Source organism: Berghia stephanieae, chromosome 5, assembly GCF_034508935.2.
Source record: "Berghia stephanieae isolate SIO BIC M18660-M18661 chromosome 5, UCSD_Bste_1.3, whole genome shotgun sequence".
Classification (NCBI taxonomy): Eukaryota; Metazoa; Mollusca; class Gastropoda; order Nudibranchia; family Aeolidiidae; genus Berghia; species Berghia stephanieae.
In genome coordinates, this window is record NC_088364.1 from 20,263,838 (window position 1) to 20,276,337 (window position 12,500).

Sequence of the window (12,500 nt, forward strand, 5' to 3'; positions counted from 1 at the left end):
TCTATTTATCTATCTATCTCTTTATCGATCTATCTATCTATCTATCTATCTATCTATCTATCTATCTAAACGTATATTTATCTATCTCTCTCTTTTTCTTTCTCTCTCACTCTCTCTCTCTTTCTTTCTTTCTCTCTCACTCACTCCCTCTCTCCCTCTCTCTCTCTCTCTCTCTCTCTCTCTCTCTCTCTCTCTCTCTCTCTCTCTCTCTCTCTCTCTCCGTCCCCCAAAATGTCTTAGACCCCATGCCATAAGATTATCGATCCACGACAGTGATTGGAAACCTGTGTGTCACAATGCACTGTGTCGTCAGATTGATTTCCCGTATGCCAAATATAAATTTCTGGCCAATTTACTTATAATGTCTCACCCCCTCTTTAAGTACAAATCAATCAATTAAGGCATTATATAATACGATAAAAGTATACTTTTATTTAAAATGACCAAGTATTCAACAACACTTTTTTCAAACATTTGCACTGAAAATTGTTTTTCAACATACATATATATTTTTTAGTCCATCAATTTAGCAAATCAATCACGAACGTTCTGCCAAATCCGAATCAGGGATTTAGGAGAGTAACATAAACTATGAACTGTATGCGTTTGTACCGGGGTCTCATCTACGAGCCAATACTTACTATGGTCACACAATCGTTCTGTAAAGACTAACAAGGGTGTGTTACTTCTCTGGCGGTGTTTTCTCTCGTCGTGGTGATAATAGTTATGATCATCATAATATCACTAAATCTATATTGAGGCAATGTTATGACTCGGTTCTAATTCCTATGCAAGGCACGTCAGCGAGTACGTAACATTCAAATAGAGAGGAAATAGCGTGTTGTCTTGTTCGATTCACACCTGGATTTGTAGATTGTGCTGTTGTTGTATTATTATTGTTATTATTATTATTATTATTATTGTTATTATTATTGTTATTATTATTATTATTATTATTATTATTATTATTATTATTATTATTATTATTATTATTATTATTATTATTATTATTATTATTATTATTATTATTATTATTATTAATTATTATTGTTTTCTATCATTATGTGCAAAATGAACTATTCTTAGTGGAGAACAGTTGTGATTAATTTGGTAAGAATAAATTCATGTCAATATTTACGTCTATGTGCTGTCTATGTCTTATGATATAAACTCGCTTCCGGATGGGAAGGTCCTGAGTTCGAGCCTTATTCTGCGCATAGTTGAGTCCTTTGAAAAATGTTCATTACTCACAATCTCTCATCGTACTCAGGTGTATAATGAGTACCTGGCCGTAAACAGCGTTGTGTCTGTCGGGAAAAAGATTGTATGATCGCGGAACAGACGCCATGAATCGTTTTACATTCCACGTATTACGATTGGTCAGGAACATTTTGTAAAGCGTTTTGAACACAATAGTGGAAATTGCTCTATATAAAAACTTAGGGTTTTTTATTGTTTATTGTTTGTTTGATTGTTTGTTTGTGGAATGAAAGAAAATAGAGAAGAAAGAAAAAAAAACTTTAATTTTACTGAACGTTGGATCTCAATGGCTGACATAGGGGTAGAACAATGACCTCACATGATAAAGACCGACTTCAATCTCCTATGTAGTCAATATTGTTTCTGAACCAACTCACCCCCCCCCCCCCCCCCTCACGCACACACACACACACACACACACACACACACACACACATCTCCTGTCCACTCAAATGTGTGTGGTAGCTAAGTCTGTCGGACCTAACTGAAAGTGCTTCTTTGTGTGACAGACCAATGTCCTGTCCAGGAAATATCTAATGTCGGTTTAACTTGACGCTGTGAAAACCGAGATAAACTTCAGCTCTATAATAATTTGTCTCATGACTGTGAAAGTATACTTGTTTCGAACATGGACATATACAACTTTGATGATAAATGATGATGAGATGATGAAAATAATAATAATAATAATAATAATAATAATAATAATAATAATAATAATAATAATAATAATAATAATAATAATAATAATAATAATAATAATAATAATGAATAATAATAATAATAATAATAATAATAATAATAATAATATAATAATAATAATAATAATAATAATATAATAATAATAATAATATGAATAATAATAATAAAAATAATAATAAATAATAATAATAATAATAATATATAATAATAATATAATAATAATAATAATAATAATAATAATAATAATAATAATAATAATAGAAGAAGAAGAAGAAGAAGAAGAAGAAGAAGAAGAAGAAGAAGAAGAAGAAGAAGATAATAACGCAATTTATGTATCGTGTATGACCCTAAAGTATTATAAGCTCCAACATCCATCCATTCCTCCCACTCTTCTCGAATAACATTTAACTAAGAAAGTGTACTTTTTTCCTGATCATCTGAAAATCCAGTCTTTAACGCTTCTACGTCCCTTTTGTTGAACCAGTTAACTGTCGTACTCTGGAGAGAGAAAAAAGCACGTATTTAAAAATTTGGCCAGAAAACTCGTCCTTCAAATATCATGCGATTTATATGACGATCATCATAGCAAAAACTCTCAAACCTGAGAATTCGTTGAAGTCCCAGGTTTGAGAGTTTTTTGCCAAGATGAGGATCACTTTAATTTACTTGATATTTGAAGGACGAGTTTTCTGGCCAAATTTTTTAAGTACGTGGCCTTCAGGAGTACGACAGTTAACTGGTTAACTAAACCTCCCTATCGCGTGTTTATCATGTCAAAACAATAAGGATTTCTCCAACCCTTCAAAGGCGGGGTTAGCTTCTACTCTAACTCACTACGGTTCTATCTCACCATATTCTCAAAGAGAGCAGTCACAGCGATTCGATTAAATCCGAGTCGTAACGTTGTAAATACTTATATTTTCTCGCTGTATTATTTGTGTATTTTTTTTTAATGAGCTTTATATAGCGCAATATCCACTAAATGTACTCAAACCGCTTTACAAGGAGTCCCTGGTCAACAGCAACATTTAACATGTAGGACGGGACATGCCGCCTGTTAGGCGATATTACAATTTTTCGGACAAAGACAACGCTGTTAACGGTCAGGTACTCATTTTACACCTGAGTACGATGAGAGAAAGTGAGTAAACAGCCTTTTCCAAGGACTCAACTATGCGCCGAGTGCGAGGCTCTAACCCAGGACCTTCCGATCCGAAAGCGAGTATCAGACCACAAGACCACATAACCACATTCGTGCTCAATATTATCAAATTAACAATGATTGTTGTTTATATAATTTTGATCAATTGAATCTATGCATGAAAGTTACACAGAGCATTTAAAGGTTGTTAGAACATAATTTTAGCTCTTAAACGATACGATACGATATGTTAGATATAATAATAGGTTCAATTAGTGTAAACACGAACCGCGCCTGTTAGGAGTTAATGTTCTACATGTGACATGTGTTTATCGTGGCTGTGCAATGAATTTCTCATTGAAGGCCTAGACAAATATCAAAACACACGTGTTTGTCCACTCAAAGAGACAGAAGATAATTATAATAATATAATAATAATAATAATAATAATAATAATATAATAATAATAAATAATAATAATAATAATAAATAATAATAATAATAATAATAATATAATAATAATAATAATAATAATTAATAATAATAATAATAATCATAATCATAATCATAATAATAATAATAAAATGAAGAATGATGATGATGATGATGATGATGATGATGATGATGATGATGATGATGATGATGATGATGACGACGATGATGATGATGATGATGATGATGATGATGATGATGATGATGATGATGATGATGATGATGATGATGATGATGATGATGATGATGATGATGATAATTATAACGATAATAATAATAATGATAACAATAACCAAATTCCGAAAATTGAATTTAAAGTGAACATGGTAAGGATTTCAACATTTGGTACTTAATTGGGGTAAGAAACTACAAACATTCTTTTTAATGGGGCGTAGTAATCCAAAAACATTTCATGATTGAGCCATTACAGTTATTATTCAGTATCTCTATCACCACGACAAATACTGGATAGAAAAGGCAGGTTATATAATATTAGAGATGACCTTTCATCCATGTTTCAATTGGAACAAAGAAGATTTTTCAGAACTTTGACACGAGTTCGCTTCATTAATCACAGTGCTTTTAAATGTTTATATCGATAATATTATGATTTGTCAAAGTAAGAATAATTATTTGATTCAGTCGCATTATTTTTATGTTGTTTAATAAAATTGTACTTTAAAAATCTTAACAAATTTGTAGCATTGGGAGGGAAGGGGGGGGGGGGGGGGGGGGGGTTGGACACAGAGGAGAGATGCCACTCCCCAAAATCAATTTCAGTCTACCAAAATCATCGAATCATTGTCGACATGTCATACAAAGAAGGCAAAATACAGTATTTAACTATTTTGAGGGGAATTATTTGAGTTGTCGGACCGGGATTTAGGTCAAATGCAGACAATAAATTCATAATTCGAAAAATCGTTTTATACCGTTCTGTATCTTGATGTGTGTACGATGTTGATGCACTATTTCGATATATGTATATTGATGTGTGTACGATGTTGATGCACTATTTCGATATATTAATCGATGCTATAGCAATCAAATAAATGGTTAATGATCGAGGAAAATAACAGCTGTTGTTTTCTAAGAGTCATTTCTTTAAAACACAAAATATTTGTAGAGCAACTACTCCCTGAAAAGAAAATTGATGAAGCCATATACAACTAAAATGTTCTATAATATTAAGGTTAAAATTAGCAGATTGCTTGCATCACTTTTTAGGAGTAGGGTACATTCTAATTTAAGTTGAGTGATCAGTAAACATTATAGTGAACTTATGGTCTTTTGTGTAAAGCTTTCTACGCACCAGTTATGGAAAAAAAGGAATGGAGATGTACAGGGTGTCCCCAAAAAGATGTATAGACACACGCATGAAGAATAATTGTAACCGTGGAATTTTATAAAATTTAATTATTTTATGTTTTAAAATATTTGAAAGTATAATTTTTTTTCACTGAATTTTAACTACATTTAAAGATAATAATTGCATTTTTATTAAATCTCATATTTACAACGATTTTGATTTCTAGGTGCAGCGTGGCTCAGTGGTACGGTCTTTGCTTCCTACCCGAAAGGTACCGAGTTCAATCACCCGCCGCTGCGTTGTGTGGCCTTGAGCAAGTCACCTCACCCTATTCACTTTGCGGCGCTGCTCTGCAGCTGACGCCTGGGTTATTCCAGTCTTCCCTTGGAATAGACCCTAAAGACAAATTTCCCCTTGGGGATGAATAAAGGGAATTCTTTTTTTAATTAATTTTTTTTTTTGGGACACCCTGTATATACATATCATCAGTTCATCTCTCAAAGAACTCTGATCATACTTATATAGCATAAAAGTTTATAAATTGATATTTTTAAAAATAAATCGACTGTTTTGGTACCTCCATTATGGCTTTAACTCACTCAATCCTAGAGATTTTTTGTTACTTTTCAAATTTGGAAAAAAATGTATTAAAAATGATTATGTGCATAGATAGCTTTATTCAACTACCATTAACATGTAAAAAATGAAAAACATTAGCTTTGATACTACGCCTATAATTTGTCTCAGAAAAATATAATAAATAGGCATGGGGTAAAAGTAACCCAGGTAAACTACGGATATAGTCGGTGTTAGGGTTGAGTGAGTTAAGTGTGTCGCCGTAGTTTTGGTATATTAATATAATAAGAAAGAGAGGAAGAGAGAGAGAGAGAGAGAGAGAGAGAGAGAGAGAGAGAGAGAGAGAGAGAGAAAATAAGTAGGAGTGAAATATCTGTTCAATGTTACAGTTATCGTTTAACGTTATAACAAGTGTAACTAAATGACAAATTGCCATATTTATGGACAATAAAGATCTATTATTATTATTATTATTATTATTATTATTATTATTATTATTATTATTATTATTATTATTATAAGCTCTATTAAACACCATCACAACAACGACGCCAAATGGAGTCCAATGACCATAAAGCCGTGGGATTGTAACTAACAGGACAATAAGTGTAGGGTAAATGTGTCACGATGACGTTAGCACCATAATCATTCTCCAATTTATTCCCTCTTGTGATTTTTTTTTCAATTTGATCCTTTTAAAAATTCCTCTTTGTAATTATTGATTATATGCATTTTGTAAGCCATTTGAATTGAAGTATACGGGGATTTGATTGAGTCAATTTCGACATAGATACTATGCTTTGGACTTTTAAGTAATGTCAATCTGTACACAAGGTCAGATCACTTATCATCTATTTCCTACGTGTACATAATATATGCAGGTCTGACACCCAAACCCACTTGTGGGCCTTGTTTAACAGTTTTAATGAACGATATTTTGTGTCATCTTTTGAGATTTCCATTACAACAATGAGCCCATAAGAAATTGCGTTATCAGACCTGCATCAGACACGTCGCTACAGTCTTTTTTTTTTTTTTTTTTTTTGGTTAGCGATGAGGCGGCAGAAGGAGGTTCTGAAGACTCATAATATGTGTAGTATTTGAACTTTTTATAATCCACCATGGCTCAGCGGTACAGTCTTTGCTTCGTACCCGAAAGGTACCGAGTTCAATCACCCGCCGCTGCACTGTGTGGCCTAGGTCTCGGCCTAGCTCAATTTGCGGCGCTGCACTGTTGTACCAGTCTTCCCTTGGAATAGACCCTAGAGACAAATTTCCTCTTTGGGATGAATAAAGGGAATTTTATTTTATTTATTTATTTTATTTCATTTATCTTCACTTAAGCTGCCTTTGAAGTGGTTTGTAAGCGTCGCGAATGCCATAAAAGCTTTTTAAACTTTGCAAACATTTCATTCATTCATTTTTTTTTTATAACTAATTTCATTCTATTTTTTTATTCGATATGTACTCTCTTAACCTTTCGGTGTTTATAAATGTTTTATACTCGTCGAGTTGACAATAAACAATCTGTAAGTCTACTGCTGCTCTCTGAAAAATACACGTTTTTTTATTTTTAGATTTAGGCCAGAGAACTCGTCCTTCTAATATCGATCGATTAAAATGATCATTTTGTCAAAACCAAAAATCCTCTAAAACCTGGGACTTGCAAAGTCTTTTTTTCTGTTTTGCTTTGTTTTTTGACTTTGTTTTTTATTGTTTTTTTAAATTATTATTTGTTGTGTTTTATTTTCTTGTTTTTTTTCTGTTTTTGGGGGGTTTTTTTGTTGGTTTTTTTTTTTTTGTTCTTTTTTTTGTGTTATGTCCCCCCCCCCCCCCCCCCCCCCCCCCCCCCAAATGAGAAATGAGAGTCACCTTAATCGATTGATATTTGAAAGGCAAGTTTTCTGACCAAATTTTTAAATGCGTGTTGCATCAGGCCACGGCAGCATGTATTATATATATATATATATATATATATATATATATATATATATATATATATAATATATATATATATATATATATATATATATATATATCGTTCAATCATTAATCATGTCGACATACATACTCAACCAAGTATACAAAAATACCAATTTAAATCACAACGCATTCAATTGTGTATTATGGACAGTATGCATTACTAATGGTTGACCTAGTTTACCGTCAGAGTAAAATAATACACGCTGAATCGAGGCGAGCAATGATGATGTACTATATACTCTGAATTTGTGATTCTTTTTTATTATTAACTATAAACCTATCCCGTGATCGTGAGTGCATATTGTGTGCGTATGTGTGTTGTTGTGTGTGTGTGTTGTATTGTGTTTGTGTTTGTGTGTGTGATGTGTGTGTGGGTGTGTGTGTGTGTGTGTGTGTGTGTGATTGTGTCCTAAGTTATTTCTAAAACACCCACTCCCGTTCTTAAGTGACAGCTAAAGGCGCGTATGTGTATGTGTGTGTGTGTGTTTCTCCTTATCGTTTTCTCAAAAACGTAAGAAACAAATAGAACAGACAAAAAAGCAAATAAATAACTAGATAAATAGATAAATTGATATATAAATAAATAAAGAATGAAAGGTATAGGTTAAACGATAAATAAATAAATAGATAAATAAATAAATAAATAAATGAATATATAAATAAATAGATAAATAAATAAATACGTAAATAAATAAATATATAACTAGATAAATAAGTTAATAAATGAATAAATGATATCAATATTAATTCATCTATTGGACACCCACGGATTGACCATGTTCAAAGCGCATCAGTCTTCCCAATCCCGCCATCAGCCAGGCACTCAATAAAAATAAGTTTGATTCGTTGATTTATCTCCTATTCTAAAAGCAAAATGAAGATTATTAAAGTTTTGAACATGTCGTGTGTGTAGATCACAATATCGTGATGCCATTAAAAAATCATTAAACATGGCGTCCTTAAGGCGCTATTACATTGTTTTCCCAACAGGTCAGGTACCTACTCATTTTATAACTGAGTATGGTGTGAGAATGCTATTGCATTAGTAAAAAAAAAAAAAGATAATAATAGTAACGATGAGTATTGAAATTTTAGCTTCAAATTATTAAACGAAGACAGATACTGTGGACTTTTCGGGTTTCCCCTTTATCAACAAAACATGATGAAGGACACACCAGGGACCAGTGTTTCATTCACCATGTTTTGTTGATAAAGGGGAAACCCGAAACACCCACAGCATATGTCTTAGTTTAATAAATTGAAGCTAAAATGTCAATACTAATCGTTATTTTTTACTTCGAGCTTCAAGCAGCAGCATTTTCATTACATTTCCATTACATTAGTCAAGTACATTTTTGTATCGTATCGTGTCGTTAAAGAGCTAATAGGTTCTAAAAATATTTAAATGCTCTGTGTAACTTTTATGGATAGATACAGTTTATCAATTATATAAACAGCATTCAATGTTAATTGATAATATTGAGTATTAAATATCTACTACATAAATAAGTGTCATAGTCAATATTTATAGTATAATTAATTCTATTTACGTTCATTTGGCATGTCTAACTTTGTACAGCCAAAAAACTAGAGGTGCCAAAATGAGCCAATAAGATGGAGAGAAAGATAAAGTGAGTAAATGTGACTCGTTTATAAGGGAACAACACAAAAGAAGGCCAAAGACCGAAACATCCTTTGTTTTGTGTTGTTCTCTTATATATGAGTCACAGTTACTCACGTTATTTTTCTCTCCGTCTAACTTTATACATTCGAGAGTTTCAAATAATCGATATACAAAATGCAATAATATCCAATGTTATGTTAGATTATTCATCAAAATCAAATTATGAATTATTAATATTATGAATCCAAGGACTTTCACATCAAAGAGAGAAACCCTGTTATCGGTCAGGTATTCATTCTATAGATGAGTATGGTGTGATGATAATAATATTATTCAAGAAAATTTACCAACGACTTAAATTTTCGCTGCCCTAATCATAGCGGGACTCGAACCAGCTACTTACAGATCATACACCGAGTGTCATACCACGGGAATGCCAAGCCGTTTTGACCTAGGTTGTCAAAACATCTCTAAGCCGACACTTCTTTGAAGTCTGAGATTTCAGCCTTTTTGACAAACGGCTGTCATCTCAATCGATCAATGTTTAACCCGTTGACTCCCATACTCTGGAAAAACACGCATATAAAAAATTTGGCCAGAAAACCCATCTTTCAAATATCGATCGATTTAAATGACCCTCATCTTGGCAAACTTTCTCAAACCTGGGACTTCACCAGGTCCCTGGTTTGAGAGTTTTTTGCCAATATGAGGGTCATTTATATCGATCAATATATGAATGACGAGTTTTCTGGCCAAATTTGATAAAACTTGTCTTTACAGAGTACGACAGTTAACTGGTTAAAGAGAAAACTCTCTGGCCAATATTCGTTTCAATGCATTCTGTCAGAATACCATATATACCATAGTGAGGTACCTGAGAAGGTTGAGCCATAAATTATGGAAGTCATTCATCGTTTGATTATTGCCGAGATTAGAGTTGTCAGATTTTTTTTATTGAAGTCTTTGTATTTTTTATTTTCGGTTACAAAAATAACCTACCATATCTGTTGGTGAATTCCACTGTCAAAATGTCGGAAATATGATGTTATCATAATCAATACTAAAGTGCATGATTTTTTGTAAAACTCAATTGTTGTTTATATTTTGACATTTCAAAAAAGAAATATTGTTTTATGCTTTAAAGCACCATTCAAAAAGGGACCAGGTACTCTTTCTACACCTGGGTATGCCGGAAAAATGTGATCAAAGTGCTTTCATCAAGGACATTTTATGTAGCTCTTCTTATTAGTTTCTTAGTTTGTTCTTATTACTCGGTTTCTGTGAGATTCGAACCTTAGACCCTGAAATCGCTAACCGAGTGTCAAACGACTAGACCATAAAAACCCAAAATTGACCCTTGAACTATTGTTTGTCATCGACAGATTGGAATCATCGTCGAGTGGTGGCAACATCCAAAAGGTCTCCAGGAAATCAACGATCAGAGACAGGAAAGATTCCAGAAATCGCTCTGTCAGTTTAGACTGGTGAGTTCGTCTATTAGCATCAATCAAAGTCAACATATTTGCAGGTCTGATAACCTAGCGCAATTATAGTACTGTCTTCATTTAACATTGTTGTAACGGACAACATTTTGCGTTGTTTCGAGAGTATTTGCATCACGACAATGAGCCCATAGCAAGCTAGGATATCAGACCTGCAAATAGGTACACGTTGGTATAAATATTTACTATTTTTTCCTCGAAAAAAATGAATTTATAACACGAATATGTGCATTTGTGACTCGTCGTCTGAATATGGTATCCAGTTAAATGACATAATTGTTTGAAAATATCAAATTGAGAAATTAAGGAGCAGGGACCAGTGTAGATAAAGATCTTAACAAGTGTGTATGAAAGGTGCCAGACAAAAACAAACAAAAAAAAAGAAAAATAAACCTCCCAAAAAAAATCAGTCTATCTCGACTAGGGATCGAACCTCAGACTTCCTGATTATCTGTCAGACGTGTTACCATTTCATCACAGAGGTTCCCGATTGTTGGGACAATACCCTTGTGAAGAAGAATAATATAGTAATTAAAAATATCTCAACTACCGGGAACCTCTGTGGTGTCTGACTGGTAATCAGGAGGTCTCAGGTTCGATCCCCAGTCAAGGTAGACTGATTTTTTGTTTGGTGTTTTTTGACTTGTATTTTTCTTTCTTGCTTTGTCTGGCACCTTCTATACACACTTTTTCAGTTCTTTAATTCAAATAAAGTTGAAAATATACTTCAATTGTAATTCTACTCACTGAATATAAGTTAGAATGATTTGCTTCTTTTTTTTTTTTTTTTTTTTTTTTTTTTTTTTTTTTTTTTTTGTATATCACAAAATTTAAAGAATTATTTTTATTAGTGTTAAGAGAAATTAATGCTGTGTTGTAGTAGCCCTTCAGAGCCATGAGGCCCATGGAGCCGGAGTTTATCCCGGTTTCTATAGCGTGAAACGGGCAATAACAATTGCTTAGATAGGACGCTAGTCTATCGCAAAGTACTTTCAGTTAGATCTAACCGACCCAACCAGCCAATCACTGCTGGGTGGACAAGGGGTCAGAAAAAATCTCGAGTGCACCCGGGATCGATCTCGGTCTCTTTGATTGTGAAACGAGTGTTCTACAAACTGAGCTATTGGGACTTCCTCCGCCCCCCCCCCCCCCCCCCCCGGGCACTGTGTTGTACAGCTTGTTTTGTTTGTTGTTGTTTTTTTTTCAAAATAAAATTGTGTATATCATGTTCCTTATTTCTTTTGACTTAATTGTGAAAAAAATAAAATTCAATTCTTCTTTCTTTTTTGATTTACGGTCTGATGGTAAGTGGAAAATCCGGAAAAGGGTCGGTAAGAATTCAATTATTATTTTCTCTCCTATAATTTATCGTTTCCAGCGGGGATGCCCGGACGATAAAGAAGAGAAGCTCGTACTCCGAGGCAGAGGGAAGCAGCAGGAGGAGAGATATGATGAGTTATATACCAGCCTCCCCTAGTGCACCAGCTTTCCTCGGGATGAAGGACGGATTTGCTGCCGGAGGAGGGGGTGGTGTCGGTGGAAGTGTTGCCGGCGGTGGTGGTGGTGGTGGTGGTGGGATTGGGTTCGGTACCCACAGTCCACAGACTACCAAAGACATTCGTGGTTTGACATGTAAGTGCGACTATTGATGTTATGCGGTTAGTTTAATTACTCACAGTATCGGCCAGCCGGATATACATACAATACCAGCACAACAAGACTATAATTTATAACCTAAAACATTTATAGTCTTTAAGTACAATAACAAAGAGCTGAGTGAAGTCAACTTCGTTCCATCCATATGGTCTGGTGGTATGGCACTCGCATTCTGATCGTAAGGATCAGGGTTCGAGTTCCGCTTTGAGCGGCGCATTGTTGAATCCTTATAAAGAATCTTTAATCACACTCTCT

At 33.7% G+C, this 12,500-nt stretch overlaps 1 protein-coding gene across 2 annotated transcripts in view; it reads left to right on the forward strand.

The window, feature by feature from the left end:
- LOC144972563 (ankyrin repeat and fibronectin type-III domain-containing protein 1-like) overlaps positions 1-12,500 on the forward strand; it is a 253,729-nt gene that overhangs the window by 210,314 nt on the left and 30,915 nt on the right. For both annotated transcript variants that reach the window (XM_078913916.1, XM_078913917.1), the window contains 2 exons: positions 10,470-10,571; positions 11,968-12,221. In XM_078913916.1, the coding sequence (XP_078770042.1) occupies positions 10,470-10,571; positions 11,968-12,221 (356 nt within the window). The remainder of the gene's footprint in view (positions 1-10,469; positions 10,572-11,967; positions 12,222-12,500) is intronic.